Source organism: Hippocampus zosterae, chromosome 11 (genome assembly GCF_025434085.1).
Source record: "Hippocampus zosterae strain Florida chromosome 11, ASM2543408v3, whole genome shotgun sequence".
NCBI classification, from domain to species: domain Eukaryota; kingdom Metazoa; phylum Chordata; class Actinopteri; order Syngnathiformes; family Syngnathidae; genus Hippocampus; species Hippocampus zosterae.
Genome location: NC_067461.1, coordinates 12,442,869 through 12,461,640, shown reverse-complemented (window position 1 = coordinate 12,461,640; position 18,772 = coordinate 12,442,869). Strand labels below are relative to the sequence as shown.

Here is an 18,772-nt window from a genome sequence, read left to right as displayed (position 1 = left end):
TTTATGGCATTCTCTTTGTCTCCACCCCCCAAGTGCAAGTCATTAGAGAGGACAATTACATCCTCTGTAAAGAAGTCTTACTTTTACAGGAGGGATAGATAAGACAGGATCTCTCTCATGTTTGACCCCACCCCCTCCCCCAAAGTGGACCCTCTCTGAAGCTTATTGCTCTCTTCGCACCTTGTCAGAGCTATAACAAGAGAGTCAAAATCAAAGTCAATCCCAGCAGAGTCCTTTATGAGGAAGCTCAAATATCATTCAAAAAACTATGTTTGGCCTATAACTAAAGTTAAAGCAGGTTCATGGAATCATTTGTCTTTTAAAGTTTTTGATGTAACTGCTGTAATTGTGTTCATGAATATTCATTCCACTTGAGGACTTAAAACGGGAAAGTGTCAGCATCACAGTCAGAACAGATGCGCTTTGATTTGGAGTTTTGTGTATTTGAGCCCAGTGAAAGTGTCACTGAGGGAAGCAATAAGTCTGGCTCATCAGTCGGGAAGTTAACCTAAATACACTCATGCACTGTGAGTTGTGCTGCTTTTTTTCTGGGCGTTTGGCTCATCTGACGTTTTCCTGGATTTGGTTATTTAAAGACTCCACAGGTATATATATATATATATATATATATATATATATATATATTACAATTTATTAAGATGATCTTTTTTGATTGACAATGACTGTGAGTGTCTGGCATCCAGTTCAGGGTGTAACTCATCTCTTGCTCAAAGTCACCAAGGAGAGGCTCTTGCACACCCATGAGGACGGATAGATGGATGGATAATAAATAAAATATGGATGGACAACGTGACTAAAAATAAAGTTTTCTATGAATTAACCATTTTGACACTTGAGGTAGCAGAAATATTTGAGTAAGATGAAACTCAGTCATCGTAACATTTTAAGATGGTATTCAACACGGTAATCACTAATAACCATTTTAACATAGGTTTGCTCCCAATCGATTTCTACAGAAAAAAAACAACTAAACCCAGCAAATTATAGTAAAGATAGTCATCAAATAAGGGCACATTCAATTTAAAGCAGCGGTGTCCTACAACTTACTGTTGATGTGAGGCTTGGAAAAAAAAGACTTTACAGTTGGGCCCAGACCATTCAGCATTTTGAGTCATATGAATGGGTATTGTATAAATGCAAGTGACACAAGAAAATAGAAAAAAAAATGAAGACGTGTGAAAAGATCTACTACGTAGTTTGAATTTAAAAATCTGTTATTTAGATGTTCTTTTCCTGAAATGCCAAACAGTATAATGACCAAAATTAATGATGTTCTCGACATGATGATGATGATGATGATGATGATTATTATTGTTGTTGTTGTTGTAACTGGTTGCCAGGGTAATGAGGTTTGGCCAGGTAGTGTAAGGCAAGCCAATTATTGTGTTGTCTAATTACATTATATAGTCAAAAGACTTAAATATCCATTTATAGCGTTGGTTGTTTAAAATAGCAAATGTTAACTTTTGCACGGTACTCTATTAACTCTATTAACTGTTTCCTCAAAAAAAATAATTTAAAGCTCAACTATAATGGATCAAAATGTAACGATGCCTTTCAATTGTTTGGTGTCATTGGCTTTTCTCCCGTCTCCACTGTGCAACGAATATTTGTCAATTTACTTTTTTCAGGCAAATGCATGCACTGGTATGCCACACGGTGGCGTTGCAGGACAAATTAAGAGAGTGCACTGACGCTCAATACCAGGCACTTCATCGCTGAAGAACGTAGGGGTGCCCAAACTTTTTGGATCGAAGATCTACTTTTCGATCAACTAACCTCCCGGGATCTACCCTTATCGGCGCGCGCACGCACAAACACACACAAATTTGAGATTTATCTGCTTTATTTTATTTTCAAAATATATTTTTTTGTGAAAATGAGACTGATAAGATGATTAGTGTGCAGTGTATATTAACACAAAAAATATATTACTAACATGTACAAAGACACACAAATGGTTGTTTGTTTTTTTTCTTCTCGACACTCCTCGGATCTACTTGGGACCTGTCTTAGATCTACCGGTAGATCAGGATCTACCTAATGGCCACCCCTGGTATAGACTGAACTTGTAGATGCAGTATGTATGTTTATTGTTGGAACCGTGCTTGGGTGGAGGATTTTCTCCAGGTAATCCGGCTTCCCCTCCATGTATTCATGAGGCCATTTGAAGACGCTAAATAGATGTGATTCTGATTGGAAATACGTACTGTCGTTGATTGTGCGCAGCGATTGACTGGCAACCAGTCCAGAGTGCGCCCTGCCTCTCAGTCAGGCGGGACAGGGTATAAAAAGTGGATGGATGCAAGACATAAAAAAGAAGGTAATGGCTCGCACTGCCTTCACTCTAACCCTCTGAAGTGAAATCTGCCTCCAAAAAAAAAAGAAAAAAAAAAGAACCCCAACAAAAACCCAACTTGTAAGACATGTCTGGGCAACAATAAGCTTCCCTTACTAAGAGTACTAATGCAGCAGCATGCCCCAAACTTATGTTCTTGCCATGCCCATCTGTGTAAATACTGGCCTGCGTAATACAATGAAATGCTATGTATCTAAGAATGAAATTCAAATGACAAGTGGAGTAACATTTTTTCTAAACTTGTGGCGTCCCTCAATGAGATGATTAAGTTCTGAGGACTGTGTTTGTGCCCGATGTGTTGCTTTTCTTTGTTTTTTTTTTTCCATGAAAGCTGTTTGTGTCCACAAAAGCTGTTTGAGGCACAGTATTTATCAAACTGGTTGCCAGAGTAATAGTACACACTGTCTGCTGGGTATCAATGAGAAGCCAGAGACAGCGACTATCTACACTCCAATGCCTCCATCAATTAGCTGAAGAATAATGGTGTCACGTGTCATGCTGACAGATCATGACACATTAAGATGAAAAAAAAATTTTCCAACTCCCAAAACGCATATGGGAAAAAGAAATGTGAGACTGAAAGGGGTTGGGGTAGTGATGATTTTTTTTAAAATTCTGAGACTATTTAAAAACACCTAGTCCATGCAAATGGGGCATGACCCCTCCTTACATTTGACCATAATGCAATTGTAAAGAGTCAATTGGAGACTGACTGATTGAGCAGCATGGGCAAAAGTAGTTTTCACCAACAGAGACTCGTTACAAAAAAATCTTGAGTTTACTTAAGTACCAAAAGCATAGATATTTTGAATTGAAAATCTATTTTAGTATCAGTTGTATTGTTATTTCAGTATTGATCACTAGTTTGATGGGGGTAATGATTATTTTGTGTCCAATGGCAAGAATTGCAATTGCAGTTCTTCTATACACTATGGTCAAAGGCAATGAATTTTTTACCTACTGATGACACAGCATCGGGAACACCTGGGGGTGTTCAGCTTCTTGCTCAGACACTTTGACATGGTCACATAAGTATGGAAACAACCATTCCACCACTGAGCCATGCACTCCCATATGAAGTAGAAAGGGATATAAACAAAGATTAAGAGGTGTCTAGTCCGTAGACCTGACAACTGACACAAGCAGACTAGTGGAGCCCAGGTTTCAAGCAAACACGGTGACGCGGCATTTAGCTGGTAAGCTACACACAAATTGAAAAAAATTGCTCACAGAAATGAAGTCAGAAAGTATAGATATTTGTAATTCCAGGTACAAAGCTATGCTTTTTCATATATCTTCGATCATGGACTGTTAAGATTTTTTGTAACTCAAATTTACTACACTGTCTTTTTGTGTATTCCTTTGCTTTTAAATGTACTCATATGTATTGGTTGTAATTGTTCTTAGATGTTCTCAGTGTACGTTCTTTTCTTAGTTTTAATTACCGGTAAGTGCTTTTATTCTTTGATTTCATCTTTGATCTTCAGCTTTTTCGTTAGTCAATGCTTTAGGTGTGGTGCTACTGGTTGTGTGAAACACATTGAGTTACCTTGTGTATGAAACGTATTATATAAATAAAGTTGCCTCGCTTTGCCTAATGGTGTTTTCACCTCCGGGTGGCCCGGTATCCAGTGGTTAGCACGTCGGATTAACAGTGCAGAGGTACCGGGTTCGATTCCAGCTCCGGCCTCCCTGTGTGGAGTTTGCATGTTCTCCCCGGGCCTGCGTGGGTTTTCTCCGGGTGCTCCGGTTACCTCCCACATTCCAAAAACGTGGGAGCGTGGCAGGCTGATTGAACACTCTAAATTGTCCCTAGGTGTGAGTGTGAGTGTGAGTGCGAATGGTTGTTTGTTTCTGTGTGCCCTGCGATTGGCTGGCAACCGATTCAGGGTGTCCCCCGCCTACTGCCCGAAGACAGCTGGGATAGGCTCCAGCACCCCCCGCGACCATAGTGAGGATCAAGCGGCTCGGAAGATGAATGAATGAATGTTTTCACCTCCGACACAGGCGAATGAATAGCACAACATCAAGTCCTCAGCATTGAATATAAACAAGGCCAATAGATACAGCACAATGGTTTAGGATTACACAACTTTGGGTCACCGAGTCACATGATAATAGCGGCAGCAGCAGGGCATCATGGTGGGCAGGGGACAGTGAAGTCTTGGTACGAGCACTCAGTCATGATCTCAGCCTGCTGCATGCGACAATACATGCACTTTGTGTGTTTGTCCACAGTGACAACCTCGACAGTAGCCGGCACAAATTTGTCCATCAGCCTGTTTGTCGACAGCATTGGCAGTTCCTCTTGGCATGTTACAAAGCATCCACCCACCAATTTGCCATTGTTTTGTCTTTTTTAATGTAAAATATTTAGTATGGGTGACTAGTGTTTAGCTCATATGCCTCAGTTTCGAGTTAGGGGGTTTGAATCAAAGCTCCGGCCTTTCTGCGTGGAACTTGCACCTTTTCCCTGTGCTTGTATGGGTTTGCCCTAATTACTTGGGCTCATATCCCAAAAGATGCTACTTAGGTTATTCAAAAATTCTTACCGTATCCTTCGATATGAATGTTGAGTGACCAAATTGTTGGTAACCCTGTGTTAACGAAAGAAAAGCCCACTGTGTTTACAGAAATAACTTGAATCTGACAAGTGATTTTAAATGTATTAAAATGTTAGCAAAATAAACCAATGAAAATCAGACATTACATTTGAATTGTATATTTAGTCAAATAATTCTGTTAAACCACAATTTTAATGCATTGTCTTTGATTTTCATCTATTTGTATTGTTACTTTTGTCACATTCAAGTTATTTCTGTGACCACAGATGATTTTTCCTTCATTAACAGTGTGGTGCCAACATGTCAATGTGTGTACAGTCTAGTCTAGACAGAAACTGCATAAAGGGAGGTAGGATAGGCTCGAGCTCATCTGCAACTCTCGAAAACGGATGGATGGGACAGATAAAACAATTTCCGCCAAACTGTGGATCATGGGCCGAGAAGAACTCATTAAAATCTGGAAAAAGTAGAGAAATAGTAAGGGGAAAAATGCAAATTTAGTTGTTGCATAGACACAAAAAGATACACATTAAATGCACTACCTCAAATTTTAGGAGCAAAATGGCACCATTAGTCCACAATTAACTACACCACAACGCGACCATAAAGAACTTAATATTGATATGCCAGATCTTCAAGCAGCGCAACTCAATGTGGCGTATTTTAAGAGTGGCTATGATGCAAGTACAAAGAAAAGCTTCTTTTCTGATGTGCAATTTGTATTTGTAATGACAGTATTTGTTCTGTTGCAGCTGTGAATCAAGAGTTGACTTCAAGCGTGCCTGCATTCTGCTTGAAATATCCATCATTGTTAATAGACACTGTCCTCGCTATTTATTTGAACACATGGATTAATTGAACAAGACATCCATTTATTTGCATTACTTGCTGAGAATTGTACACACACACTTCAGTGTAGGAAAACCAAAGTCTCAAGACACTGTCTCGTGATGAGGTGTATTGTTTACTTGAGTAATACAAAAATTAGAGGCCACTTCCTGATGGCGCTCCTGTACGTGGCCCCTACAGTAATACACTGGTCAACCCTGCTTAGCAGGAAATCTAAGAGGCTTAGTACACTAATGCCCAAATGGCCGCAGGTTGCTACAATGGCAACAAAGAGCCTCTCTGATATCCAGCAAAAGTCAGTGATTATAAATCATGAAAAAAGAGGCACAAGTTCATATTTTAAGAAGCTGTGTGGATCGTACAAAACCCTTAACTTTTAAAATGGCACCAACTATCAACTTCCAGGTAGAAATAATACTGTACATCAGAATATAGAAGCCTCTTTTTGATGGGAGATAAAAGACAGTTTGGTTTTAGCAGCAGGGCATAAAACCTAATTGTGGACAGCGATTTGCGCTCTCACACAAAAGGTTTCTTTAGCGAAAATACCCGCTTTAAACCACAGGAGGCGCTTCACTGGAAACATAAACCGCATGTGCAAAAGTCACTGAATTCATAATTGAAACTATTCAAAAGGCATAATAAGCTTGGAATGCAGCTCTTTCAAGTTATTCTGGGAAGTGTTCCATAGCTAGTATACGTTCATCGGGTAACATTTCATTCCACGTGGACATTAAAAAACAACCTGAAGACTTTAGTTTTCATTGCATCATATAACATTAATTAAGAAGAGTCACTTCATGGCTTGAGTCCAGCTCTCAGCATCCTTTAAGGTGGGGTAGTGCAGTAAGTTTGTCAACTTTTCCCAAGGCTGCGGCACTTTCGACCCCCTTGAGCCACTCTTTGCACTTCCTCATCACCGTCTCGTCCACGTCACCGTCCTCCTCCTCATACTCCACATCGTCATACTTGTGCTGGTCGTTCAAGAGCGATATTTTAACAATGGCCGTAATGTCCTGCTCCGCATCCTCCACTCTGGTCTCCTGCGCGCCCTTGGAGCTCCCGTGCGACGTTTTTTTGGAAGGGAAGACGCGCCTGTGCCGAAAATCCGCCGACGCGCAGCATTTCTGCTGCTTCGCCAGCATCTGTTTTTCCAAATTTCGTTTCTGAATGACAAGGATGGCTTCTGGCGTGAGGCTCAGCGTGAACTGGATCTCCTTCTTGGATGCGTCCTCTTTGCTTGCGAGCGGTCTGCCGGAGTCCGCGGAGGTGGAGCGCGTCACTCCTGCAGTTGAGTCCTGAGGTTTGGTCGACGTCAGCCACGAGTATTTTCCCTGCACCTCCTTCTGCGACGGGTTTTGACTCTTCTCCTGTTGCGTCTTGCGCCCCAAATTTCTTAAATTAGCTGTTGACCACGACGAGGTCTGCTTCTCCTTCCCAGAGTCTCTCTTCTCAACATTGGCTTTCTTCTTGCCGAATAGGTCCCTAGCGGGAGAGGGGATCTTCTGCTGGAGATTAATAGGCGGGAAAGGCATTTTCAGGACGTAAAATGCGTTACAAAAATGTGCAAAAAGTACTTCAAAGTGCAAAGCGACGGCCGGCACTCTAAGAGCATCATTCAGACAGAGCGAGTGCACCTGTTGTCCACACAAGCGAGCGTGGAATTCCGCTGTCAGCGCGCTCGCTCAAGTTTTTATGATGGCGGAAGCGTGGGGGCGTGGTCAATAGAGACGCCAAACAAAGGCACGGAGAGGAGGCGCTGATGTCATAAAGCTATTAACTTCCGATGAGAGACATATCATACGCAACAAAACATGAATCATACATGCCTAAGTGCGAGAGTGAGTGGGGTCTGCTTCATTTCTGGTGTTACCAGTGGTCATCATCCCACACGAAAGAACTGACTACTATACACCAGACTTGAGCTACACCGGAGATAATGGTTATGAAAAGGACAAAATTTTGGGGAATTATTGATCCTTGTTTTATCATGAGACTGATTCAATATTTTGATGGACTTCAATGTTCCTTTCGATTACAAATTTCCATTATTTCTGAATAACTGAGTAATGTGACTCGAAACAATAGGCATAGCAGTGATAAAATATATAAAATATCAGGATTCATTGATACCATCAGAGGTATAGTATTAAAAATGTGCTAAGTGCTTTAGTTTAGGTTTAAATTGGTGGGTAGCTAAACATTTAATATTTTGTTTCCGAACGCTTTCAGTGATATTCAACACCAGTGCAAAAACGAATTTTCTTATAAAGGCAGACGAAACATTGATTTCTCTTCTTCACAGATTTCACCACTTTTATCTCTTGACAGTCCTAAAATGAATTCAAAGTTCTTCTGTGTGAGAGTGAGAGGAAACATTGCATCTGCATGTATGTACATCATTTATTAAAATCTGCTTGATGATTTTTTTCTTTTTTCACAATTTGCAAGACAATTTGCACTCAATATTATAGATTACCACATGGTTGAACGATAACCTCAGATGGCATTTACAATGCTTCTGTGTACAGCTGATCACACAGGAATGAGTAAGAAAAGGCACACAGAATATGTATGGATTATTACTGCAACAAAACTTCTCCTTGATTTGAACATGCAAAACGTTTTTATACTGTATTCCTTCTTCATAGCTTTTGTTAATGGTCAGCACTGTTCAGGATGCCACTTTATTCTGACCTCTGGATTAAACGTAACTCCTCAGGAAACAGTTGGGACACTGGCAGATGTGCATCTGCCTCCTCTAACTTTTGGTAAAGAAAACTGCCCCCCCTGCCCCCCACCCACACAAACGGATGTGACTTCATTCTACAGCATTACTTGATCCCTCAAATTACATGACGAGGGTATGGTGCAGAGGGATTTGCTTGTTACTTAACAAATTATGAACAAGTTGTACTGAAGGGAGACTGTCCATAATCCTTTGCAGAAGCCTAATGAAAGAAAGAGGGGGCTTTGCACAGTAGGAATTGCAATGCAGTCATTTGGCTCAAAGAAAAAGCAAAACATGTGATATGATGACTTCTTCAAATAAAGCAGCCTTTAAAAATCATGAGTTCAGTTTAAGACAAATGTGAGGCCGTGTTTCATACAAAAGCGCATGCCTTCCGTCACCATAATTCGTACATCTGCACCCAAGATGGGGGTAGCTAAGGTAATGAATCTTGCGGCGCGTGTTGTCATGACAACTCAATTCTCAAAGGCTATGATGCCATCATGCTGGAGCATACGGGAATCCTGTTGGAGGCTATATTGGGTTATTAGGTCACGCCAAAACCACATTGCTCAGAAAAGCGTATTTAACTGGGTCATTGTTGCGTCTAGCAGAAAATCCAATTTAAAAATACTCAATTTTAATGTAATTTACTGAGTGGGGGAGGGGTAACGTACACAAAGGCTCCAAACATATGCTGCTGTTTTTACACTGTTGAACCGGAAAAGATCAAGAGCTGTGGATATGAAATTTGCCAGGGTAGAATCACTGAAGCAGTGCCTCAAATACCTATGGGTATATAATGTAATGTCTATTAAAACACGGCAGGCAGCTGCTCATTTATTTTTTATTTTTTGCTCACACAAAATGGAAACTGTGTTTTGGCGCCAGTGCCCTGATCCTAATTTGAATAAAGTTGAAGAAAACATAGGTCATGGAAGTTTGGTTAAGACATAAATATGATAGCAGTATTTAAGTATGTGATAGTAGTATTTAAGTTGTTTTTCCCCCAGCACTTATTTTGTAAATTACTATGGACATCATGTTCAAATTATTTTATGTGCACTCAAAACAACCATAGCCAATCTGAAATATCTATTAAATCATTAAATATATTGAGCAATGAAGGCACTCACAACATCAAGTACAAAAGTCAAATCTGATGAAAGTTTAAGACCTTCGGTTGAATCAAAAACGGCTACTATGTTAAGGAGCTACAGTGAAAAAAAAAGGAAAAAACACGACTTTATACTGTACAAAGTTACTCTTGTTGCAGTTGCATATAAGGACCAGTCTTCACATAAAAGTGTGGACTCCTGAATCCTAGCTCAGACAGGTAGTGAAGCATTTCATCACAGCATCTCTATGGGGGAGGGAAATAGAAATGGTCTAATTAGATCAAATAGACAAATGTAATTTATAAAAAAAAAATCTAATATGTTAAGACAGCCTTGTGCTATGATGGATTACGGAACACACAAAACGAAAAATTATCCGGGGATAAATGGGCTGACATCCCGGAGGACAGAATGCTGTCATGCATATGAAATGAAAAGTGACAAAAAAGCATTTCCAGCCTTTCTTACTCTGATTTGGGTGGGGCATTTCATAAATAAGTGAGTGTGTTATGGCGGGGAAGCTCCACTTGCTCATCGAGATGGTGCGGCCCCCTTTTGCCAGGTACGCTGTGTTGAGCAATGATGCAAGAGAAGTCATTGCCATGGCAACCACAAAGCATTGCCATGTCCATTCCCCTCACCACATTCTGTTCTTGCCACGAGAGTGTTGCTATGCAGACTTTGCCTGAAGCCTCAGTTACATTTCAGTGGAGGAGGTGTGAAGCCCGTCAAGGTTAAAAGGAGAAGAGGGGGTGAATCACAACCTGGCTTGGGGGGAGGGGAGGTCAGCGTGCAAGAGAGGAGACTTGTTCCTTCTCAAGCTTTGGCTATGTACACCAGCATCCTCTTGTATCAGCCTCGGGTTTGTTTTTAATTTCTCTTGATGCTATTTTTTGCATCACCTCACAACTCCATGCATAAATAATACAGCTCTGAGACCTCCCCCATTTCTTATGAAAATGTAGCGCGATGTTAGCCTCAAAGCACTGTGGGAATTGCACATATGGCGTGTTTCTGTGCTTCACCCACTTTAAATGAGCGAGCTTATAAACAGGCAGCCAGGTAAAATACATTAAAGGATCAAGTCCTCTTGCCATGTGGTGTCATGGGTGGCCCTAATTCAGTTTGAGCGTTTAATATAAAGTCAGGAGAGCAACCTCCGAAACATCGACAGGAAAATGGTTTTAGAAGCTTGCCAGTGTGTATGATAAATATTTAAACATTAAGGAAAGCAGTAAAATTAAGGAGTCAATTAATGAGAATTAGAATGTCAAACTTTGGTTCTCAGGAATTTGGTCTGTGCAAGAGCAGCATGTGAGACGGTCTTTGTTTTGTTGTCAGTATTTGGTTTGGGGGAGGGGGACTATGCGGAGGTTATAGCAGGTTTCTCAGCTGTTGGAACGGATTAGATGGTCAGCAAAACATACACAGCACCCAGGCTTTGTTGGGTGGAGGGATCCACTCTCCAAATTGGACATAATCCTGCCTGCATCTGGATTGGCAAAACAACATCACACCTCGTGCTTGTGCTTGGAGGATGGCTTTATGGAGGAATGTGTTGCAGTTGCAGTTATGTCCGTCTCAATATATTGTCAAGATTGGGGGAATACAAAAAAAATGCTTTAAGTGTCAGTACTGTATGTGTTCAAGACATTCAGACTCTCCATTGTTCACATATCAAGTGGGGGTAACGGGCTCATGTGATTATGAGATTGAAAATTCATATTGATTTTGAGCATTCACATTCGGCTCTCATGAAAACGTTGGGTGGAGCATCCCCCCTTTGAGGAATGGAATAATCACAGTGATGTCAGCCCAACACTGGACAGGCTGGGCTTTGAGGTAAAGCTGGTTCAAACATCGTATTGGGAGAAAAAAAATATTTTGATAGTAAGACTCAAGAAAACAAAGTGCATGTGAAACAACAAGCAGCAATTTGTTTGACAAAGTGGGGTGAATGAGTGTCAGAGGGAGGGGGGAGGATTACCACCAAATGGGAAAAGCAAACAGTGGGACGTTTAGAAGTAAATAAAAAAACATGTTTTTCAGTGGTCTCCAAGAGAATTCTCTCTCGCGTCATTCAGAGATTAAAGATGAAAACCATCACGTGATGACAGCAACGGACAGTCTTTCTCATGAAAAGAGTATGTTTTGCAGCACGCTTTCAGAACCGACAATTTGCTCCAATACACTTGGCATCATGATTGTCTTACCTGGCAAAAGGAATATAGGAGATGCTGTACCTGAAAGACATAAACATAACAGACTGTTCAACATAATAATAATAAAAAAGCAAGATCATGTATTAAGGGCAAGTGAGAAGTGCAAATTTGCTTCTACATGCCGAGTATAGCTCCAATTAATCAGTACTCATTACTTCACAGCAGAATTTGACATTTTGAATTTGACCATTTGCTTGATTTAAATAGGGACCTGGTGGGGTTTTTAAAGGTTAAACATGACACCAAAGAAAACAACAAAAAGTTGTAAATGAACTGGAGAGTGTGATGTAACGAGAGATGGATCTCATCATTACAACTATATAACCAGCTAACAGGACACCAATCTTTGTGCGAATTGAAGAGATTTCAAAACATGACATTATGCCATGAGATCTTGGGATAAAGAGTCTGTGGGCTATTTTATCGAGTTCCCTGACTACACATTATACTGCAGCTCAAACATGAGAGGAATCTGCAGCAGATGAATGATTGACAATAGCTGGAGCAAGATCATCATCACACTGGACAATCCGTTAACGGGCATCTCTTCGGTGTGAAGAATGGAAGGTTTGCATCCCGTTTCCTATTGTGTGCACATCCACCATAAATTCATCTAATAAATTCAAGTAAAAAGATTTGGTTAAGTAGATCTTTAACCAAAGTCTGACTTATTTGTCCTTAGAAAAGTCCGACTATCTAGGACAGTCACAAACACACTTTGTTTAGGGTCATGTGATCCTGTCTTAGGTTTACAGCATTCAGCCTGAAGTCTGAACTTTGCCCAGTTCAGTGTGTGGGCCAGTGGCCATGTTTCACTCAGACGGCTCAGCTCCCGCGTGGGCGTGTACTCTAACACAGTTTCTGTTCAGAATGCGCCTGGGATGTGCGACTTGTGGTTTCCATGGTGATGCCTTGGGGGAACGCAGGCAAGAGCGGAAGTGACCGTTCCATACGTAGGTGAAATCGACGGTGATTGCGACACGGACCGTTTAGCTGACGAAAGGCTCTTTTTCTATCCACAGAGTTGCCCAGGGGTATTCACTACCATCCTTTGGCCATATTGTGCTCATATGCTCATTAATGCTCAAGCAAGTAAGGACATGCTTACATTCATAACACTCATAGGATTTCACGTGTATTGCCAAGATAGACCTTCACCTTGGTGTTCCCCAAAGTGGACGTTCGTGTTTGTATTTTGTCAGCAAAACTATCTGCTGCAACAAAATGAAATTCCACATGGGAAAGAAACTTGCTACACTGTACTGTACTTTTAATTCACCATGCCAACTTTGAGGAGTTTAATTCCATTTAGTTCTGATAGTGATCAGGGTATTTCCTGGGTTCAAAATGGCGTGCCGGCTGTCCCCCGCTAATTTTGTACTTCCCCCAGCCAGACCGATTTATATTGCTCAACACAGCGTAAAACTCCAACTGTGCTGATTGAGGGATTGATGTCCCTCTACGGCAGCTTCGTATTTTAAATGAAGTAGCAGACTGAGCCACTATGGAGGCACTATATCAGCAACAGTGCACAGGAAAAACCTGATGCAAGTACCATTGAAGAAAGAATACGTTTTTTTTTTTTTTTTAACGGAGGACACTGCAGCCTGCTATTGCGGCACAGGTGGACATGGACCACAGAGCGAATGAAGGCCGCTTCAAAATCTTTGTCTCTCTCAAACAAAAGTGACCCCACCACACAAGCTGTAAGTCCATCATTCTTCATAGTAAGTTTTAATTTAACATGATAATAGTCATATTCTTATTGGAACTCTTAAAGTATGTTTCCTGTAAAAGTAAGTGAGTCTGTTAAATTCATCGAATAGATGTACGTCATGGCTCATGGTCAGGATGGTACCACCTCTGCCTCAATTTGATCATGCAAAGCCCCTGCTGATTTATATCATTTTGAGAGTTAAGATGTTAAAAAGTGTGATGTGTGAATTAGACCAGCCAGTCAAGTGTATAAAGTAAAAGAAAACATTTGAGTGACCGAAAAAAAAAAGTTAATTTTTATTAAAAGATATGATGGCAGAAATACAGAGTCTGGCAAAAACTGTTATGTGTATAAACACCTGCCAGGACCACATACTGTCTGACTGACACTAAAGTAGGTCCATGTTGAGTCAGGCACCACCTGGCCAAAACCACGCTGACCTACCTGGCAAACAATCAGACAAGACTTAAACTAAGCCTACCCCCTTTCCATCTGTAGGAATCTGATTCACTGCAGCGTTGAAGATTGCTCTATATGTGGGTAAAATAACAATAGCGTGACTTGTTAACTATACTGTCCTGACAACTCGTTGAGACCTTACGATGCATTATTGATGCATCCCCTCGAGATCAATGTAAAGCAAACTATCAGCAGTAAGATTGAATCAGCAAACATCTTTAAAAAACAACTCTTACATGGTTCTCAGACACATAGCTTCACTATGGGCATGCTGTAGTAAGTGGCAGTATTGGCAGAGCTCAGCAGGTCATCTTGATATTGCTCATATTTATCGTATCATCTTATGATATGCCCCCCCTACCCCGCCAGAGTGCGGCCCACGGCATTTAACAATTACCCAAAAATGACATATCTGCATTTCTTCTTTTAAATTTAGAGTAACCCTTGCATCACAATTGTCCCCCAAAACTGCAAATAGACACCAATTGAAAAGAATGAGCGCCGATGAGTCCTTCTGACTTGCACCTTTGTCAAGTTTGTCCTTTTTGTTGCAACAAAGTTTCAAACAGCTCGATGTGCAAATAATCCTTAAAAAAAGTTTCGGACTTTTTCATATAATTTAGTATAATTAGTAAAATTATTAATTGAGTAAAATACAGGTAGTATAATTTCAGAAAGATTTTATTTGTTTTGTTTTTTTAGTTATTTTGTTTTCAAGATTGAAGAATACTATCCTGTTGACCTTTACACATTTATATTGGTTGTTCACACTTACCATGTCATTGCTAGAAACTGGAGAATACAAAAAATGATGGCCAGTCCCTTTTTGTGCCACTGTAACAAAAATAAATGGGCATTTTAGGCATTGTAAAGACTCCATAAAAAATCATTCAAGACTGTTTTACCTGCGGTCAACTTACCCAAAACACTGCGCATAATGTTAAGATGAGGCAGAGCTGTTGGGGAAATGAAAAATAGGTTTTCACCATCATTAACTTAATGAGGTCTTGCCCTTAAAAATGTCTGAACAGGGTTTATTAAAGTGTGCATGCCTACCAGGGGTCGGCAAGCACTATTTAAATGAATTAAGACCTAATGAAAACATTAAGCTAGAAGTGCCAGTAATAATGTTCTTACCAGCATAACAATGGTCGCGATAAGTCGTGTTGGCTCAAACATGCGTTTTAACTGCTTTAGTGGTCCCATAAGGAAGCAGGTGCTATTGAGGACAAAGCAGGCTGTTTACACAACATTTTAAAACATCAAACAAATGTTAATGCTGAATTTCATTCAAGATTTTCAACCAGTATAATAAAAATAATCCATTCCAATTTAAGAAAGCAGCATAATATAGAGAAACAAATGTGGCCACTGGCCAGCCTAACTTATAAAACACATTTAAAACCCAGTGCCAGGGGAACACATTCAAAGCTTCCTGATACTTTGATGACGCCAGTGAATGTAACCTGACAGAACATTCCCCCACTGACGAAGCATAGCTCTGTGCTCAGCTGAGCTGTGAGTGGGAGGATGGTGCCTGTGGAGCGTCACGTCTGTTAGATGAGACTCTGTCGGAGCTGTTTTGACGCTCGAAAGACCGATAATCATACAGCAGCCGAAATACACACACATCATATTGTATTGTGCGCAGGAAAATCCATCACTGCACAGTACACGCTGTTGTTAAAACTCTAATCTGAACAAATTATCTGGTAATATTGTGATGGACAAGAGACAATGCACAATACGCAACAGCGATGGAAGCCATCATTTTTTTGTAACATCCCCATGAGGGATGGCCCCCACCATGACTAAATCTTCAATTCATTAGTTACATGACAAAATCGGTCACCTTAAGGTCATTAACAGGGAAACTACTGTATATACAGTATAACAATAATAAGAATGTTAAAATTCCTGTCTATGATCGTGTCTTGCTTGTGATTAGTAACCTCTGACCTATTTTCCTAATTGAGTACCCAGTAAACCCCATGGACATACGGCACGGAAAACAATGTAAAAAGTTGTCAATACCAAGATGTAAAATGCTAGGTTTTGAACCTGAATTGCCTTGTTTTAACAATGAATATCATCATCTCTTCTAGCAATAAATTCATGTATCATGAATGAAATGTTCAAATGCCACCACTTAGTAGACACTTCAATAGGGACAACTGAAAACAAATTCAACTATTGATTCCCTGATTTCCAAAGTTGGTGGCAGGAAACTATACAGTCCAAGTACAGATACCAATGGTCACTGGAGTGACAATATTTCTTCGTACCCCTCACCATATGTCTCTGTGATGAAGTCTCACCTGGCAAGAGCTGCAATATTACCCAGTGTGTAGAAAACCGCAAAGAGTTTGATTCCATTTGGGAGGAACAGCAGAGCTGAGCCCTGAAATAGAAACAATTTCTGCTATAACCAAACCGCAAAATAGCGAGGGAACACTATATATGATCATATGTCCTCAAATAGTGGAATGCACTCGAAAGAGTAGATGCCAGAGTAGATGGTTGTCGGCTGTCAACTTAAATCAACGCCTTCCCCAAATAGAGCATTTATTATTGCCACATTTACAAATTATTGTATAGCAGTGCGACAGTAAGTAAATAGAGTGACATCAACAGCAACTGCAAGAATAAAATACAAACAAATTATGTGCTTACATTTTTATTTTTTACAAGATAGTCACAATTTCTAGGGAGAAGCCCAAAGACAACTTATTATTCAAATAAGCAATGGTGATATTAACCATTGAAACTGTTCTTGGGGTTTCTCGGTTAAAAATGTGGTTCACCCTGGAATCCGCTCAGGAAACCATCACATGTTGTCACTTAACTGATCAACTGTAGTAATGAACTAATGATAAAGAACAAAATACAAGTGAAATGATAATGCTATTTTTAAGGGGCTATTCGCCAAGAAATCTGTATAAATTGATAAGAAATTGCTTTTGAGCATTTAATGGAAAGTGAACAACACTATAAATGGTAAACCCACAATCCATTTTGGGTCTTGACCCTAAATTCTAGGACATATTAACTACAAAAACACAAAGACTGTTCTCTTTATACCATTAATTTACTTTGGCGCTGCATCTCCACGGTATTTATGAATATACACCAGCTAGCTAATGAAAAATTGAAAGCAAGGCGGCAACACTCACGAGTATTGAGCACAAGATGCCCGAGGCGAAGCATATGACGAACCATTTCACCCTGGTGCTGTAGCTGAGCGAGGTAGCATCAAGGACCTAGTGAGAACAATAGAAGGAAGTCATAAGAAAAGCTCATGTCATCCACATTGAGGCCTGCACACTTCCTGATTATGTTTTATCCATATTGAATTTGCCTATATCATAAAAGACACCATGCCAACTGACTTCAAGTCACGGGATATAACACAATTAAGGCAAATTGTAATTTAGATAATATTTTAGAATGGCTAAGTCACATGATGTACTCGAGGATGAGGTACAGTACAAAATGTCCTGCTTGGTTGACAGGGGGTGTTTTCTTAGTCAAAATGAGTTTCGCCTCCGTGGCTTTCCAAGGTAATAGCCGAACACATTCGAAATGAACATCACCGAGATGTGAATTGGGAGGCAGCAATCCAATCTAGTTATTTTTTACAGTAAGCATCAACAAGAAAATATCGTGTCGAGAGTGCAATTTCAGAATCTTACCTTAATTTATCCTCCTTTGAATAGCATGTAATAAGCATCCAGGAACAAAGAGTATTACAGCGACATATTAACAGCGTCAAAGAGTATAGAAAAAGTATAACATAAATTAAAGGACGCCATTGATTGATTAAACTCATGACAAACATTAGCTGTCACAGCTTCGACAAGCAACAGTTGACATTATGACAAGCTTTTAGACCATAAGGATTATAATGATGATCAGACCACTACGGTATTGAGTACAGTAAAGGCAAAGCTTGTTATGACATTTGAAACTGTTAGCATTAGCATCGTAGGCTGCCGTTTACTGCAATTATCCATTTACCTGAGAAGTGAGACCGAGCTCTTCGTTCTCCTCTCGGCCGTTTAGCACACGACGAAGCTTGTCCATGGTCTCAGAACGATGACAAATTAAATAAAAGCCCAATTTGTATAATTACTTCTGTTCATTTGGAGAATATTATCAAAGGTTCCAGAACTCGGAACTTCCTGACTTCACCGAATCACCAAATTCTTACCTACTGACTTGAGGTCAAAACAATGCAGAAGTTACGTTATTTGTGAGCGTAATCATGGTGAGATAACTGATTCCCGATCAGTCTGGTCAACCAGAGAGTTGACTTCCTCTTAGCCATTCTTCCACTTCCTGTGAAACGTCTGCACGAAGTTTTTGAAACTGTAATATTGAATTTGTGGTGATGTTTTGACAATGCCAATCTTGATGATATGTTTGTGTTTTTTAAACACATTTTAATATATACTGTTAAATAAAATGCTGAAGTTAAAGCTCCGTGAAACTAGTGTATATACAGTATAACGATTGTATATTTGTTGTCCTATATATTGTCGCCCTCTGATGTACAAAGGCGGTAGCACAATTTAAAACACGCTTTTACGACTATTCTCCCTTGATTGTCTTGATTATTTCTCCCTAATTCGAATGTAAATTAGAGGGCTTATTGCTACAGCACACTGAATGTACAATTACAGACATTTTGCAAAATTACATTTCTGACAAAGCCCGACTCATGCAGGGAGGC

The 18,772-nt window shown here is 40.1% G+C and overlaps 2 protein-coding genes across 2 annotated transcripts; both read right to left on the bottom strand.

The window, feature by feature from the left end:
- Positions 1-5,795: 5,795 nt before the first annotated feature.
- Positions 5,796-8,037, bottom strand: prr18 (proline rich 18). Its single transcript, XM_052079658.1, has one exon. The coding sequence runs from the start codon at positions 7,326-7,328 to the stop codon at positions 6,612-6,614; it is 717 nt and encodes a 238-aa protein (XP_051935618.1). The 5' UTR covers positions 7,329-8,037; the 3' UTR covers positions 5,796-6,611.
- A 145-nt stretch (positions 8,038-8,182) lies between these two features.
- sft2d1 (SFT2 domain containing 1) lies at positions 8,183-18,352 on the bottom strand. Its single transcript, XM_052079662.1, has 8 exons — positions 18,058-18,352; positions 17,214-17,300; positions 16,359-16,441; positions 15,178-15,259; positions 14,961-14,996; positions 14,816-14,874; positions 11,856-11,885; positions 8,183-9,887 (listed from the first exon to the last, which is right to left on the bottom strand). The coding sequence occupies exons 1-8, from the start codon at positions 18,121-18,123 to the stop codon at positions 9,848-9,850; spliced, it is 483 nt and encodes a 160-aa protein (XP_051935622.1). The 5' UTR covers positions 18,124-18,352; the 3' UTR covers positions 8,183-9,847.
- Between the last annotated feature and the right edge of the window lie 420 nt (positions 18,353-18,772).